Source organism: Chiroxiphia lanceolata, chromosome 7 (genome assembly GCF_009829145.1).
Source record: "Chiroxiphia lanceolata isolate bChiLan1 chromosome 7, bChiLan1.pri, whole genome shotgun sequence".
Taxonomy (NCBI): Eukaryota; Metazoa; Chordata; class Aves; order Passeriformes; family Pipridae; genus Chiroxiphia; species Chiroxiphia lanceolata.
The window spans coordinates 39,570,029-39,588,072 of NC_045643.1; the positions used below are offsets into that span (position 1 = coordinate 39,570,029).

The following is an 18,044-nucleotide window of genomic DNA, read 5'->3' on the forward strand; positions in this document are numbered from 1 at the left end:
CACCAAGTATCCCTGAGGTTTGTCTATTCTCGTTCTGCTCAGCTCCCCACAGAAGGTGGCTCAGAGTATTTGGCCTCTGTGATATTTTATTTTCCTCTTGACTTTGCACACCCTATTACCAAGTGAAAGCACTTGTGAGGCCACCAACATCCCCTGAGGGATTAAGGAAGGGTTTCACAGGATGTACTGGGATGGTCCACTGAAGGGGAGGTCAAGGCTGCACCAAACATCAGATTTTTAACCAAGGGTAGTCCTGGGGAAAAAGCTGCTGCTTCAACACTGTTTAAATTATCACAAATGAAAAAAAGGAGTTTGAAGATCACCTTTTCCCCCTCCCTATTTTCCTTTGGCTTCTACAGTGTACAGAATGTGAACTCTAGCTTTTTCCTACTAATCTTCTGAAGAAAAAAACAAGGAGATTAGATAGAAAAATGTAAATGAAAGTAAAATTACTCCTTCAAAAGTCAGCAGTAGAAAAAAACAACTACATTTGGTACATTTACCAGCACTACATTTACTATGACATTAGCAAGCATTAGCATGCATTTTCTGGAATGTCCCTTAAGAAATAATGTGCAAAAGTTTCACGGAGTTAAATATCTCTGAAGAAAAGTCATCCAAGAAGTGTAAGCTTCCAGAATTTAAAAATGATCAAAATTACTTATAAATCTTGCCTAAGACTCAAGGAAGACTTAAGATTATTAAAATAAAAAAAAATAAAAATCAAGGAAGAGAAATGACATCCAACCTAGAAAAACCCCTCTCTTTCTCCTTTTAGATACCAACAGCTCCTACAGTGCAATTTAATGCCATAATGTTCCTGTTGTCAGAGCCACAGAGCACGCAGGATTTATAACACGACAGAATTACTGTTAGTCAGACCAGGAGTGCATTTTAACTCGTTCATTTATTTGCTTTGGAAAGATTGTTCCTTTTCTCTCCCAGTGCTCTGACAGTGTCTGTACCCCTGTGGGTGAGATCACTGCAGCCCGGGCCGACCCACCTGCTGCCGGAGCATTTCCAGGCGCTTCTCTCTCTCCTCCTCTTCCCGGGCCTGGAGCAGGACCTGCTCCTTTCTCTCCAGCAGCCGCTTCTCCAGCAGCACCCGCCGGAATTGCACCCTGCCAGCACACAGAGGGAAACGCTGGGCAAGGGCACTTTGAAATTTCTCTGTTGGTGTTTGTGTTGAAAACCACCCTGATGTTTTCTACATCCACCTGATGTGCAAAACACCTCAGTGCAGAATGATTTTTCATTTGAACCTATTCTCTTTTTTGGAGTTTTTTTGTTTGGGTTTTTGGGGGAAGAGGGGTTTAGGCAGTTGTATTTTTTGATTTGCTTTTGGGTGGGTTTTAGTTGGTTGTTTTTTTGAACAACTTGGCTAACCTTTCAGATGTCTAGACTGCAGATTTTCTCTAGTGTGCTTTATATAGTCCTGGTACTCTTTTTTTCTCCCCCATTTTCTTTGCCAAGAAGAAATGTTCTCTCACATCTGTGTATGGCAGAAGAAATCTTTCCTATAACCCTTTCCCTTAAAAGCAACACCTCACTCCCAATCTTGTTACTGGAAGAAGGAAGAAAACTTGAGAATTACACCCTTCTTCCAAAGGAAAAATGTGGAGGTTCACACCAGTAACTCCAGAACTTTACCATTGTCCTGCTCCCCCTTTCACAGTAGGGGCAATATGCCCTACAGCACCAGCACAAACACATTCCCTTGATGACCCTCAGGCCACTACCAGACTCTGTTCCTCAGGGAGCTGCAGGTATTTGTTGGTACCTCACTTTTAGTCCTTATACAGGAGTTGCCAATGCCATGCTTTGCATTTGGAGAGTTATCCTTCTTTTGCCCTTCAAATTTGAACTCGCCTCTCGAGAAATTGAGATGAATGAGCTGCTTCATCTACACTAAAACATGTATTGTTATTTTCTTACTCTCCAGATTTTAGTAAACTCAAAGGAGCTTACTATACTTATATGGCACACTTATAACTTGTGCCATAAGCTGCAAAAATCAGAACTACACCTTCAGTTCTGTTGGTGGCTAGCAAAGACCTCTGTGCCAATAATCCAATCACAATTAGCAGGACAAACAAATTTGTCCCAAGAGGGTGCCAGGAAGCTGCCTGAGGGTGCCCCAGAGAGGCTTCCAGTTTCTCACTGTAGCCACTGCAGGAGGTCAGGCAGAGGAATGCTGCAGCAGTAGCCCTCAGGGGTCATTCTGTCCCAGGGGGAAAAGCCTAATCTGCTTTTTACATGGAGAAAAAATTTAATAAAAAGCAGATGCTTATATTTCTCCAAAAAATGACAAAAATTATGTTATACTGAAACCTTCTCATTCTGCTTGAGCTGACTACTGTGATACATCTTCTAAAACACTCCAGAGTTATCAAACACAAAATTCAGTATTCTGGAAGCTTCTGTGCATGACCAAGAGGGAAGACTGGGGGGCACCTGGCCAGGTCTAACCAAACACTGTGTCTGGCCTGCAGCAGTTTTCCTGCACACAGGAATGTAAAGCAATGCTAAATTGAGACATTCTGTTGCCTTTCCATACCCAGTTTGAAGTGGTCCAAATGATCCCAACTGATTGCCAAATCCCAGGCAGGCAGAGCAGGGCAGAGCAGGGCTTGGCACCACGATGCAGCGATAGCTGCTCCTGGGGAGGGTCGTGTTAGCCTGAGACCATCTAAACTGAGACTAAAACTCTGCTGCACCAGGACACCACCGTGCCACAGGTGTACCTGAGGTCTGCACAATCAAATGCTTTATTTGGTACAGTAGGTCAGTTCTGGGTAACATAATGCTGAGTATTTACTGGCTTCTGTTTCACAATAGCCTGAAGGGGTGATTATTTCCCCTCTGCATTCCTGAAAGAACTGTGCCATTTCCTTGTATCTTATTCTGCAACATTTATTAGCACAAGAAAGAACATTCCCAGCACTATGACAGAGTGCAACACACAGGTTTAAAGAAAAATCACTTTTCCCTGATCAGTTCTGCTGAAAATTCTGTAATTCAAACACGTGTTTCTTTTCCCATGAGCTAAAATCACTGCAGGTATGTTTAATGAAAGGTAGAGATATATTTGTAGCATAAGGATACAAACATTTGAATTTAGCTGTCAGCCAGGTGTCCTAGCAAAATAAGACTGAAGTACTGTTTCCCACAGAATGCTTAAGACCAAGTTTAATATTCAAATGCCAATGGCACTTGAATCCTATTTTAATTGCATTTCTGGTCCACACAACTTGGTGGTTACCTCCATGTAAAAGAGACAGGCTGTGCTTTGGGGGCAGTTATAACCAGTCTACTTTCTGGGGTTGTGTTCCTCTGGCAGAGGGATTCCCCTGTGAAATCCAGCATTTGTTCAACAGGCCATTAAAGGCCACATTGTGCAACAAAGACTTGGCAATTCGAGTGTGAGCAGGCTCAAGTCCAAAATCCCATTAAACAGGTAAAGAGCATCTACAACTAGATGAGCAGTTCAGGACTCTCTAAGATAATTATTAATATCTTTGAGGCTGTTAAGTGCTGAATGAGCTCCTTTCACCTGCCCCTCCAACAAACCAAATCTGATTATAAATCATTTTGCAAAGTGGGAAAGTAGGTGGTCTCATTACTCAGCTACAATTAAAAAAAATCACCAAGGGAGCTGGGTTTAATGTGTACACCCTGTCATGGTTCCAAGTTTAATGCTTACAAAGGTGTAAAATCTTTGATGGATATTAATTAGTTTGAAATACCAAATAAATTGCATCCAGGATACAATCATGATGCGACCTTAGTGTATAGATTGGGGTAATTGCCAAACAGGAAGAAAAAAGTTACTTATCTCAGTTTATTCTAGTTTAGAAAGCTGGAGGATCAAAACAAATTAGATTATAAGAAGCTCCTATTAATACCACAGGTATTCACATTTAATTTCTTTTACCTTTCTCTGTCTTTAGCTGCTTGTTCAGCCATTAATTTTCTCAATTCCTCCAGACGTTGTAGATCTCTCTCCTCCTGTTCTTGCCACTTGAGTTGTTTCTCAGCCCAGTATTTTTTCAGCTAGAGTTTGAACAAATACAGCAAACAAATCAACACTCATTCCCAAACCAAGGCAGTGACAATAAAGAAACCAAGAAAAGCATTAAGTCAGAAATTCCAATTTTGATCTTTTTAGAATAAAATTTCTATTTGAGAGCACTATAAGCTAACAGAAGATTTACTATGAAAGCAAGAGGGTGTGGACTCCCCACAACAAAAGTAGTAAAATCAGACTGTGGACACTAATTTGAACATATTTTCCACCACAGTCTGAAGACTACCACTTCCAATTGCTCCCTGCCTTCCTACTCTGCCATCTAAACCCTCAACTGTGCTGCTCACACGAGTGAATGTTCCTTGAGTTAGAGTGTCCTGGGTTGGCTCAAAGGGCTGGCTCAGGCCAGCCCAGCTCACTGTGCTGAGGTGGAGAGTCCACCGAGGAACAGGAGGCAGCACTTGAGTGTTCCTCGTGTAAGTCTGGAGCTTTTTCAAAGCTGAGTGGGAAAGAAAGGCCTCAAGGAAGACTCTGAAACCTGAGCAGGGAAGCTTATCTGAAAAGATGAGGGGGCTTGGATGCAAAAGGAGAATCAGGGGCTTAAAGTAGATATTGCCAAAGTGAAACACTGAATTTTTAATTTTAATGAATTTTACAGGATCCTGTTCCTAAAACCATGGCAATTCTTCAAAGACAACTGGTAGAATTTGTAGCAAGCTTGTAATTCCTGTCTTGCCATGACATACTTTGCAAATCACAAAATCATTCACATTGGAAAAGATCTTTAAGATCATTGAATCAAACCATTAACCCAGCACTGCCAATATCATATAATCATAGAATATATAGTATCTTCCTGGCATCCCATCTCTCCCTGCCCTCTGGCAGTGGGAAGCCATTCCCTGTGTCCTGTCCCTCCATCCCTTGTCCCCAGTCCCTCTCCAGCTCTCCTGGAGCCCCTTTAGGCCCTGCAAGGGGCTCTCAGCTCTCCCTGGATCCTTCTCTTCTCCAGGGGAACCCCCCCAGCTCTCCCAGCCTGGCTCCAGAGCAGAGGGGCTCCAGCCCTGGGAGCAGCTCCAAGGCCTCCTCTGGACTCTCTCCAGCAGCTCCACATCCTTGTGCTGTTGTTCCCCCCAGCTCTGCAGGGGGGTCTCACCTGAGGGGGCAGAGGGGCAGGATCCCCCCTTCCCTGCTGCCCATGCTGTGGGACCAGCCCAGGGCACGGGGGTGGTTTCTGGGTCATGTCCATTGTCCTCAGGGCTGCTCCACATCCATTCTCCAGCCAGCCTGCATCTGTGCCTGGAACTGCCCTGACCCATGTGCAGCACCTTGCACAGAATGATGGACTTAGTGCAGAAAAACCCTTCACTATCGTGGTTCAGAATAAAACAGGTCTTCCAAACAGTGCTTATATTTCAGAATTCCCAACCTGTAAGCCAATCATTTCTTTAGACAGGCCATTTTTGACATATGAAGGTCAGGAAGCAACCTGACCTAGAACCATATTTCTTAGAGTGCTTTTATTTAATATTGTTTCAAATACTTCTATTTATGAAATAAAACTCTCACTTTTGCAATTACTCCCTTTTTGTATTCCTCATTGCCTGAAGGCTTTCTCATAAACTCTAACTAGGGATCAATGGATATTTTTTAAATTTCATGTTTAAATATACAGGAAAAATTCTGATCTGCAGTGCAATAGAGCAACTGTAGCATTGGCATTTAGAGTTAATGGCATTTTACCCTTTCCTGTGTTTGGAGTTGCTTGACATACCTTGCCTAGGTTACAAACCAGGTAGAGGGTGGTCATTTCTTTTACACTGCTCACATGTATTTTAAATATACTTCTTGCTGCCCCAGAACATTCCCCAGAAAAGCAGCTGCAGTATAAGGTTAGCAGCCCTTTTAAGGATCTAAGATGGAAGATACTCCAGTGAAACACGACTGCTGACCCCAAACAGCTGCTATTCCATCTGTGCATAGGCAGAGGATGGTTCTGTATCAATATCACACACAAGAAGAGAAAAGTTTGCACAACCAGAATATATACAGATAAAATGAATATTGCTAGTGGTTGTGTCAGCACTGCCTGCCCAAACCTCTTCCTTCCCTGAGGTTTCAGAGCCACCTGCCACTACAAACACTGTGTGTGTAAAGGCAAATGCACAGAACAAGCTGGAACAAAAAGAAAAGCAGCAGCAAAGCTACTCATGACCTACGCAGCAAACCCTCACTCAATGTCCCTCTCTGTATCTCTGGACTCAGAGGTAAAATCCTAATGAAACAACCTCCTGGATTTTTGCCACATCATTTAAATAAAAAGGCCAACACAAACACGTGTGACACAGCTTGGTTTGCTAGAGCATTACAATCACCACAGCACATTTTGGATTTTCTGTTAAACTGCATCCAAGCCATTTCCCAAGGGGTGAGCACACAAGTACTGGGAATACTGTCCCTTGGAGATGTGGTGGTCCCCCACCCTGCTGTCCTGCAGGCTGTGAGCTGTTGGGCTCCTCTGCTGCATTGCAGCACTCAGCTGCAGCACTGGGAGCTTCCCGAGGCTGCCACACTGCTCAAAGGCACAAATCTGTGCAGTCAGACCCAGCCGTGCCCCTGGGCTGGTTTGTGACACGGCCACAGTCACACACTGACTTGGACAGGCTTTTTTTTAAAGAAAGGCAATGAAGTAACACAACTGGTGTGTCAGAGTAGGCAGCTTTAGAGCTAAAATGGACTGGAGCAAGATCCAAGTGACCATTTGCCCTTCTCTATATCAATACTTAACACAAGTGGTATGAAATCAGTTAAAGATTATAGGAGCAATTGTACACATTAACATATGCAAAAATGTATAAAAGTTTCTCATACTTTCTCTTTCTCCTGAGCTCTACGACTGGTTTCCTGTTCTCTCTGTAGCCTTTTTTTCTCATCTTCCTTTTCTTTTCTTCTGGCAGCCACAGCAGCTTCTAGTTTAGCAGCTTCTTCCTGCTGTGCTTTCCACTGTAGAACCTGGAAGAAACGGTTGAAGAGACAGTCCTGTAGCAGACTGTGTAACTCTGTGACTGTGATCCTGCCAAGCTGAGACTGGGAAGGAAACCCATGTAATCCATTTTCAAAGTAAGATTTATAATCTTATCAGCAACACAATCATTTAGCAAGCACCACCTCTCCACATGTTCATGTGCAGTTTGCTACTGACTGGCATAAGATGCAATAAAATCACACAGGAAGAGATTTTTGGTAAAATTGCTGAAACCATCTCAGTAATTCAGATCTTGAATTCCCCTTCAGCACTTAGGCTTTCAATGGCATGCATGTTCCTTAACGAACCTGTGAAGGGATGAGACCCAGAGTCCCCGAGCAGAGTCTGCTCGCAGCCCCCAGTGCCGGCACTGCTGTGACAGCTCCACACTCCCCCCAGGACAGGGCCTTCAGTTCTCACAGGGGAAACCAGCCTGGCACCCCTGCCCCCTCCCAGGGCTTGTGACCATCCTGGGGGGTCCTGCACACACAACATCCCCCTCCTCTGGGAAGAGAGGCAGCAGCCGCCCGGCAGAGCAGGCCAGGGCCCAGCTGCCCCCCACCCCTCATTGCAGAGCCTGCCCTGCTTCTTAACAAAACATCCTGGAGATGGGATGGACCACCCAGCTCAACCTGCCAAAAATCCACTCCTGACATGACCCGGACAGACTGTTAGCTAAAGAAGACACCCCACCCCCGTGCCACGGGCAGTGACTCATCTCCAGCCAGCGAGGGAGGGTCCCGATTTCCTCGGTGCTGTCAGGAGCACTTGTGTGCTCATCTGTTTCACACTGGTTTCAACAGGATTAATGATGTCTCCTTTTTGTTGGCTTGCCAGCTTTTTTTGTAATGGATTTGTCAAGTGCTAACGGAACTCTGCATTCCTCTAAGGAACAAGCATTGGAGCCATTTTTCAGCTGGTTTTCTACACTACAGTGAGCACTTTAATGCTAAGATATTAAAATGCTTACAATTTTTTCTACCTTTACTGCATTCCACTGGCTGTGTGCACAGACTATTAATTCTTCTGTTTTGTGCTTATGAAAGATGTTCTGTTCAGAAATCCAGAGCTCCCCATGGTCCAAGGTTCTCAGTGAGTTACATCTGAGTGATGCCGTGCTTGCCCCACTTCTTGCTAAAATACCAAGTGTACTTTGCTCTTTGCAATACACTGATCAATGATGTGACTTCTCATGGAGTGCAAGCAAAGTAATAATAAGAAAACAACCCAAAAATGAAGAGCGTGCAGAGGATGGAGCCAGATGTGCCCAGTGACAGGATGGGAAACAACAGGCAGAGACTGAAACTCCTGAAATTCCATGCCATCCATCACTTCCCTCCTGAGAGGCTGGATGGACACTAGAACATTCTGGCCAGGGAGGTTATGGAGCCTCCACCCCCTGCAGAGGTTTAAACCTGGATTCGGTGGGATCCTGGGTCACCAGCTGTATCTGACCCTGCCTGGGCAGGGGGTGGCCCCGGGGGTCTGGAGAGGTCCCTCCAGCCTCAGCTGCAGCACCCGAATTAAACCTCCCTCACACTTGAAACTTGTAGCACAGCAGCTGTTCAAATCCAAATCTTCATGTAGCAATTTTGCCAGCAGCCTGCTCATGCAGTTTAGCACTTTAAGAAACTAAAATAAAATGCTAAATTGTTTCAGTTACCCTTCACTTGCCACACTAATGAAGTCAAAAAGGAATGCTTTAAAAATGAGTTACAAGAACATGCAATCCTTTCTACCTGGCTTTTGAAACAGATCAAAGCAAAACCATATGCAGGAAGCTTTACAATCTAACAACAAGCAGACAGTGAATGAAATCTGCTAAAAGCATACTCAGATTGGAGCTGGGATAAGCTGCAGAAGCATTTGAAGGAGCTTTAAACGTCTGTAATAACACCACTGAGATTTTCTGAACAGAAATGCGGTAACAATCAGATTAAGTAACAAAAAAATTGCTTTTTGTAAGCTTGGATTTTCCTACATCCTGCTTCACGCTCCTTTCACTCTCTCCAATACTGGATCAATGCCACTGGGCTTAGTACATGATGCAGCTTCAGTTCTCTCCATGTCTGAGAACTCTTCTGATCCTTTATTGGACTTCTCTGGATATTAATTTACCTATTAACCAGGGATTTTTTTGACTGTTTGATAGCAGTCATTAGCACTGCAATCGTTGGCCTCGTTGAGGCCATTAAATTGGTCTCAATGAAAGCTCCAGTTCCCCGACACTGCAGGGGAGCCACTGCCTGGAAACGGATGTGGAGAACAGAGTGGGCCCAGCAGAGTCTGGGACAACAACTGACTGAAGGAATCAAACCCCAGTGAAGCAGTGAGCAGACATAGGTACTAGTTCAGTCTGAAATCATCTCAAGCCTCCTTATTAATTCATTCTGATTAGCAGTGGTTTGCTGGCAATGTTACACCCCAATCTAGTGCCAGGCCGTGATCACCTTCCCCAGTTGTTTCCACATAGCTCTTCCATTACAGCCTTTTGATTCAAGTCCGAAATCAATATTGGGGCACAATCTAGATTCTTGACAGGTTTCACACAAACAAATGAGTATAACCAAGCATCAAATCCAGAACTCCACTCAGCTTACAAAGCACTAATCATCCAACGGGGTTCCCCAGGCAGAACAGATAAGCCAGTAACTCAAGGTGTATCTCTGCTCCTACAACACTCCCTGCTCTGCCCTAAATCACTAACACACACATTCAGGGGGCAGAATCTGCTTGCTGCCTTTATCTAGTTAGGTGTTTGAATGTATGAGCCCATTGCCAATCAGGAAAATGGGTAATGAGAATGCCAAAGGAGAGTGTAACTATATCATATTCGCTCACCATACCCAGTGTTATTATTTTCTGTAGGCAGCACATGAAGTTAGTTTAGATTACCCCTGTCCCCTCCCCCATGTTTATCTAATCCATGTCTTTTCATTAAGACAAAGACAATTCACCTCCTTTAAAAATAATTCATAATTGCACCCAAAAAAACAAACAAACAAACAAAAAAAAACAACAAAAAAAACCCTCCAAAAACCCAAAAAAACAGGAAAAAAGAGGGGGAAAAAAAAAAGGAAAAGTTGGTAAAACCCAGAAAAGCAATATTTACAAAATATGTATAAAATGGGATTCAGTAGGTTGGCCTTATGCCATGTTTTTTCCCACATGAAGAGCTAAAGTCATATTGTATAAAATGTTCCTAAAACTGAGCTACACTGAAGTGTAAGAAATAAAAATTAGACATTAACCAGCTGATTCAAATGCCAGTGTATTTCACTCATTAAAGCACACTCAAACATTAAAGGCCTCCATGCCAGAGAGCAGTTTGTGGCCTGTGCAGGGTCACATCTCTGGGGAGCCCCGTTCACAGGAGAGGTGCCCAAAGTGGTCCCTGTCCATGTGGACACAGGGTCACAAATTAGGAGCTGGACTATCTGAACTGCTGGGGAAAAAGGACAGAGTGGTCAACCCTCAGCTGCACCTCGGTGGCACAGAGCAGTCCCACAGTGGCAGGGGGAGCCGGTCACATCCCAGCCCACAGCACCCGGGGCCAGCAGGGAAGGGAGTGGAATAGCTGAGGAACCTCCTCAGCACCTCCACTCCTGAGGAACCTCCTCAGCACTTCCACTCCTGAGGAACCTCCTCAGCACCTCCACTCCTGAGGAACCTCCTCAGCACCTCCACTCCTGAGGAACCTCCTCAGCACCTCCACTCCTGAGGAACCTCCTCAGCACCTCCACTCCTGAGGAACCTCCTCAGCACCTCCATTCCTGAGGAACCTCCTCAGCACCTCCATTCCTGAGGAACCTCCTCAGCACCTCCACTCCTGAGGAACCTCCTCAGCATCTCCACTCCTGAGGAACCTCCTCAGCACCTCCATTCCTGAGGAACCTCCTCAGCACCTCCATTCCTGAGGAACCTCCTCAGCACCTCCATTCCTGAGGAACCTCCTCAGCACCTCCATTCCTGAGGAACCTCCTCAGCACCTCCATTCCTGAGGAACCTCCTCAGCACCCCCTGCTTTCATCGCTGTGCTGTTCAAAGTGACCACCTGATGCTGAATTGCCAGCATTCCTACAATTGAAGCTTGCCAAGAAAGCCCGCTGCATTCAGCAAGCTTTTATCTCCAGAGGGTCTGGAGAACAAAAAAACCTCCGGAACAACAATTCAGCTTGACTGCAGCAGCAATCTGGGAGCACAGACTGCACACAAAATTTAATGTGTTCCTGATTGCATTCTTTCATTCCTATGAGTGTGAAATCAGAAGGGTAGATTTTACTGTGTCAACAGTAAATGTTTTATTTAAGTATTAAAAAAATCCTAGTAGTTAAACTAATATTGAAAATACACTGAAACCTGGCTCCCCCAGTGCCTGTTCCACAAAGCAGCTTACATTTTAGCAGCACAAGTACTGCCAACATTAAGTTCTGAAAGTTTTTAATTACAACTGGCATTTCAAGTACATTTCACAGTTCATGTATTATTAGAGGAGCTTTTGCCAAGTGAATTATTAAATTGCTGTGCTGAACAGAATGTGTACACACCTATTTTCAGTTCATTATTTCAATATTGCATATTACAATAATGTAAAGTACACTACAAACTAATTAAAGTAATAAATTAGTTCTTTCACTCTAACATCTGAATAGTTATAATGTATTTACCATTTACTTAATGCTACAGATACATCTCTTTTAAAGATAGAACAATTTGAGAGACTTTCCTTGGGAACTCCCATTAAATTAGCAAACGGTAAAGTGGCATCATGTAAGATTTTCTCTTTAAGCAGCACTGACTTACATTATAAACAGACCTTGAAGCTGCCTATGGTGACACAAGAGGTGTCATCAAGCTCCTGAAAGGGGGAAACAGAAACACAGGACAGCTGGTGTGGGGAGGGTCTGCACAGTAAAGGTCACACAGGGAGCAGCACCGGCCTTTGGAAATGGAGACAAACATGCCCTGGGAACCAAAGGGACATAAAATGCCTGGGAGGAGCAGCATCAGAAATCACTACCCAGAGCTCAGATCAGTACTCTCACAGACTATGCTGTGCCACACTGAGCTGCTGGAATTCAGAGTCTAAGCAAAAATTCCCCAGAATCATGTGATAAAGCCAGCCCTGTCTGTCACAACTGAAGTCAGAAAAAGAAAATCCTCTGAGATGCCCACCCTGATTCTCTCTAGCTCACTCTTTCAACCTTAGAAATGACCCAATTCCAATACCCTTCCAGAATCCCTCAGGATTTTATTAATCTCTGAAACATTTCTGCTCACCTTTCCTTATTTTTATTAAGGTTTGCAGGTTTTTTTCTCCTTCCAACTGTTCACAACTGATTCTAAGAATGCCCAGAGGAAAAAAACGTAGAGGGTCCTTTCAAGAAAAATAACTTCACAAATAAAGATGTCACGTGGCAAAAGAAGTACCACAGAATTTGGCTGGTCGTGGAAGCCCCTCATGGAACAGGATTCCAGCATAAGACAGAGCCAGCCTGTTCATGGTGGGGTCACAGCAACAGCAGCTGCAGGTCAGGGCTGTGTGGTCACAAATGGCAAGATGGGATTATGAAGATGGGATTATGAGATGACTAGAGACTCAAATACTAATTAAAGCAATTCAATATATATAAAAAACCCCAAGGATAAAGAAAGGAAACAAATAACATGTCTCCCCACATTTGTCCCACAGTTCCCACTGGTTATTCAGCAAAGAGGGTGGGAAATCCCAACAAGCAAGAGCCACAAAGCTCCACCTTCACAGCGGGGCCAGCACAGAGCCCCTGAGCTCAGTGTTAGAGAGCCCCTGAGCTCAGTGTTAGATTGTGCACGTCACCTGCACCAAAATCAATGGAAGCACCAATACAATTGCTACTCTGTGCCAAAGCTCCAGGTTGGGCTACTGAAAGTACCCTTGAAGCACAGAACAAGTCCAGAAGCTTTTTGGCCTGTCCAGGCAGAGCCCAAGTAGTCATTGAGAACCACAAAATAAGCTCTGGAAAGGATGAGCAGTGAATCGTAGGAGACCCTGCATCTGCTGCCTTCCCAGAGGATTGTTCAGTCTGGAGTCCTCCAGTCATCTCAGGCTTCCCTACAGCTGCTCACACTGTGCTCCTGTGGAGCTTGGGAGACAGAGGAAGCTGGTGATCAACAGAGCCCAAAAGCACATGGAGGAATGTCCACGTTCAGATAACCAGTGATCTACTCCAAGTAGACCAGCTCCAATCCTCCCTTCCCTCCCTCCCAACCTCACTGCGTCACCACCATCTTCTCTGCTCAGTGTCTCGCTGAATATAGAACTGAGAGTCATCCCATTTATGGCAAGGCAGAGATACCTCTTCATTCTTCCAGATGGAAGCCACAAGGCACGGAGGGGGAAAAATGCCTCTCAACTGCAAATTTGGATTTCAACCACGTCAACCATGACATTTTTCCTTCATATTTTTAAAATAAGGACTGCAGCCTCAGAACAAGTTGGTGACCTAAGGAATTCTGTTTACAGAGAAAAAGGCATTTTAGAGCTATGCCTTTCTTGCATGTCCTGAGAAACAGAAATAAGCAAAGTAGATGTAAAAGGTTATTAAGTGATAAGAAATTATATGCTAAAGGATTGCAGCATCAGCTCTTCAGTAAGGATGTTCTTCTGAGCTCAGTTCCTAATGGACACATCAGCCAATGAGGAAGATGATTTAATAAATTTGGCAAACTTTTCATTTCCCTACACAAGAGCAGGTCATTACTTTCTATCTCCTCTAGAACTGGTCAAACTGAGATCACTAGAAGATTAACACGGAAAACTCATTAAAAGGTGACTTTTATTGTCAGTAGTGCAGCCTCTTCACTTGCAATATAGTTCAGTCGTTAACACTTCAGATAAAAGGAGCACATGCTGATCTGTGTCTTCTGCCTGAGCAACTCCCTGCCATTCTGACAGGGGAAAGAAAGGAAATCTTTGTAAGGAAAGGGAAAGCAAACTCAGAAGAAAATAAAAGTTAAGGACCCAGTCTCCCATAGAAGAGCAAGGATTCACCCAGATAATTTCTCCCAGGCTTAATAGAAGCACATAAATTCCACTTGGGTTAATGGAATAATAAATCCCTTAGACTTAAACATTTTACAAATGAAACAGGACAATAGAAGAGTGTGTTACAAAACTAACCTTTTTTTAAGTCACTAATTATACAGAAATGTCTATCCAACAACTATTAAACTACTTTGTCCCAACAAAGCTGACATTGCCAAAGAAACTGGGACATATAGGAGACCTGCTACTGATGTGTAATTGTTTCAACTGAAAATTAAAAAAAAATAGAAATACTTGCACTTCAAACCCAGTACAGACTGAAATATAAAATATTAACAGTGTTATTCCTGGAAATACAATAAGAATAGAAAGTGTATGCATATATTCCTAAATGGAAAGCTAATGAGATGGGTGCCTCAGGGTGTGAATACTAGAGCTTAGAAAAGGGGAAAAATTAAAATGCATATTAAGAACAGTTCCCTGGGGTCTGAAACATTACAGAGTGGAGGAGTTTGTCCAAACAATGTGAAAAAGTTATCATTTTTTAAACTTAGAAAGTGCTTTTTTATCAGCATCATATGTATCTTTTTCCTTTTCTCACGTGCCAGCAACCTCATGAACTGCCAGGCATGTTCAAAACAGCCCATATGTCAGGGACTCACCACTGTGGAAGGAGGCTGGAGGGAGTTCAGGTGTACAAGGGGGCTCCATATTGCACAGGAACCATTGCTGTTCAGAGGTTTCATTCAGAGGCTGGTGGCACCAGCCCAGAGCTGCCCTGCTGTCTGTGTTCTGTGGTGCAAGGCTTAGAATTCTGGGGGCCATCAGCTCCACAGCATTCAAAATCCATGTGAACACCTAATTTTAAATAGAAACACACACACACCCCGTGAGAGGGGGTACAGGGCAGTAGTCACACAAACAGCAGGTCAGCAGTGAGATGCTCCCTCTCCTTGGGGACAGGACCAAGCTCTCCTGTCCCAGCAAAGAACTCATCTGTATTTCTGCTACAGGGAGTGCAGCCCCTCCTAAGACCACGTAGCTGGACATCAGCATTATCAACATGACATGTCACTAACAACAAAAATTGTGATATTAGCAGGTGGTGATCTGAAGTCTCCATTAACTTTCAACTCTAAAAATCTGCCCCTTTTTCTCCAGACTGGTGATTCTTCAACCGTGAAAACTTCTGAACAGCACCTGGAATCACATCCAGACTCCACAGGGTCTTAAATGACAAGCAGTAAATGGCAAAAGCTAAGTTTCTGTCTCTGACTGGCTTGCACAAGGCCTCTGAGAAGCATTAGAGCAGTATTAGAGCATTTGGCAATGGGATAATTAACAAATAATACACTCACAAGTTTGTTAATCTCAGAAGATAATCTCATTCTGGCTGTGATTAGAAAAACAATGGAAGTTCACATCCCTGGTAGATTTTTGATGGGCACTCTTAAACAGCCTGTGCTCCACAGGCTACCTCTAAGAGGTCAAAAAAAAAAAAAAATCAGAGAAGTGGTTAAAAGTAACTGTTTTGATTGTTAACAGAACATTGTCTTCAGATGTCCAAGTGTTTAAATCTGAAAAAGGGATATGAGAGAAAAGCACTGGAGCACAACCCTCAGTCGTGACCTGAAGAGGAACCAGACACTGCTTCCAGTGAGGAAACTGGGCTGGGATCAGTGCTGATAAAACTTGGGATCCAATACAGGAGCATTGTCAGCTCCCTGGAGTTGACACCACATCAGATCATCTTTGCTCAAGGCTGTGTGTGAACAGTTTACTTCTCACAGCTTGTCCCTGTAGTTCCTCCCTTCTCAGCCAGCATTAGAGAACATCTTTCTGTTCTTGACAACAGGAGCGTAAGCACTTTATTAACATGTTTAAATATTATGTAGGCTTAGATATTCACACAAGCATGACCTTAAGTAGGCTGTATTCCTATTTACAACTACTTATCTGAATTTGCTATCCTTTTATATACAGTACTCTCTCTCCTAGTCTTATCTGCCACCATATGGAGGAGACTCCCTTTGATCTTCTACTACTTCTGCAAAATTTTAACGCAATTTTTCTTGCCTGAAGTGCCACTTTCCTTGCTGAAGGAGATAATGCTAAGAAAATATGTTTTGCATGAACTATCTGCTTGTCCGGCAGACCCATCCTCAAGTAATTTTGGGGACCACCAGCCAAGGTTAACTAAATTTGAGAGACAAGTGTGTGTCTCAAACACACTGCAGAGCCTCCAGGCTCTGACAAGCCCAGCAGCTGGGTAGCTGAGCACATTGCAGCCCAGGCTGAGGCACCACGTGCTCCTCTGCTCAGCTGAAGTTTTGGGTGCGATGGGTTGTTCCAATGGATCTCAGAGCTGACAGGTCAGTCCCTGGTCTCCTCCATGCAGGGCACCCTGCAGTCCTCTGTTCCCAAAAGCTTGCAATTTATGCCCAATGGATGAAGCTTGAATTTGTGACAGTGTCCTTGGAAGGATCAATAGAAACACACACAGTGGTTTAACAAACTGCCCTGGTCAGCTCCTCTGGAGCACAGGGCTCTGGGCACTCCTGGTGCTGCCCAAACGGGCTACAGGTAAACATCAGGCATCCACTGTGAGAAGATTCAATAGGAGGTGATAGATTCAGAAATAACATCGTGTGAGAGAACACGGTGCGCAGGAAAACGGGGGCAAAGGAGGGGTGAAAGGACAAGCAAGGCAAATTTGCAGAGCCAACGTCTGCAAGTGCGTCACACTTACTGTGCACCAGCTTCATCTGACCCTAAAGACACAATTCATCAATGCTGTGCTGACCTCAAATTATTAAATCCAGGTTTATTTGTCTGGATTAAAAATGTACTGCTCAATCAGAGCTGGTTCATCTTTGGTGAATGTTAAAGTCTTAGATATTTGCTCACATCCACTTTGGAGCATTTATTAAAGCTTCCTTGTATTTTTTATGTCTAACAAATGAATGGGCCACCTCAGCAGGGAACAGACAATGCTTCTGAAAAAGAAAACTCTTCTTTTAAGTATCTCACTATCCAAATATTTATTTTTTAAAGTGTCCCTCAAAATGATCAGATTATAGTCACGTTAGTTCCCTAGATGTGTTACCTGTGCAGACTTTTTTTTTACATTCAGTTTTAATACTTCAATGTTGATCTCCTCTAGCAGTCAAAGCATTTAAATCAGTGACTTGACTATATGCTGAATAGGGAAATATTTTTTTTCTCCTGAGTTTACTAACACATTCTTTCCTCTAATACAGGAAAGGAAAAGGAAGGCAATCTGCAACATGCTTTACACAATTCCAGTTAATTTCACCTAACACTTTTCCTTTCAAAATTAATTTATCTTAGTTTCTGCCAGGATAAGGAATGCAAGAGCTGCTCTCCCAAAATTCACAATGTGTTGCAAGAGATTTTAGCACTGAAGGGGGGATTAATCCTGGGACTTGAAACAAAGAAGAGCAGAGCTTTAAAGGCAGGCAGGCAGGCAGGCAGGCACACAGCTTTGTGCTGAGGAAGGAAAAGCCCACACTAAGCATCACACACGAGATCAAACTGCCCTTCTGTCTGCTGCTGTAGGTCTTCCCTCGTGTGCTCTTTTCAAATTGTTTTATACAAAGAGGGAAAGTACTGGATTACAAATATTTTAAGGTAGATCCAATAGGAAAATAATGCTTGGAAAGCATGCAGACACCTCGACTGAATTTCTAGAGGTATCACAGCAAGTATCTCAACCCTTCAAACCCAGCTAAGAGGCAGCACCCCCTAACCCTCTGAAAAGATCACTCCTCACTTCATGCCTTACCTACTTTGTGACATGGAAAAATTTGCTTCTCTGTGTTGTTTAGAAAGAGGATTTTTACACGGAAAGAATATTTTACACAGTGTCTACTGGAGAAGCCTGACAAGGGCAGATCTCCACAGTACAAAGCACACCAAACTGAGTGACTCTTGATCACTCACCCAAG

At 43.7% G+C, this 18,044-nt stretch overlaps 1 protein-coding gene across 5 annotated transcripts in view; it reads right to left on the reverse strand.

Moving 5' to 3' along the window:
- The window catches only part of CCDC148 (coiled-coil domain containing 148), a 53,127-nt gene that overhangs the window by 4,651 nt on the left and 30,432 nt on the right, over positions 1-18,044 (reverse strand). For all 5 annotated transcript variants that reach the window (XM_032693301.1, XM_032693302.1, XM_032693303.1 and 2 more), the window contains 3 exons: positions 6,899-7,039; positions 3,935-4,053; positions 1,004-1,121 (listed from right to left, as the gene is read on the reverse strand). In XM_032693301.1, the coding sequence (XP_032549192.1) occupies positions 1,004-1,121; positions 3,935-4,053; positions 6,899-7,039 (378 nt within the window). The remainder of the gene's footprint in view (positions 1-1,003; positions 1,122-3,934; positions 4,054-6,898; positions 7,040-18,044) is intronic.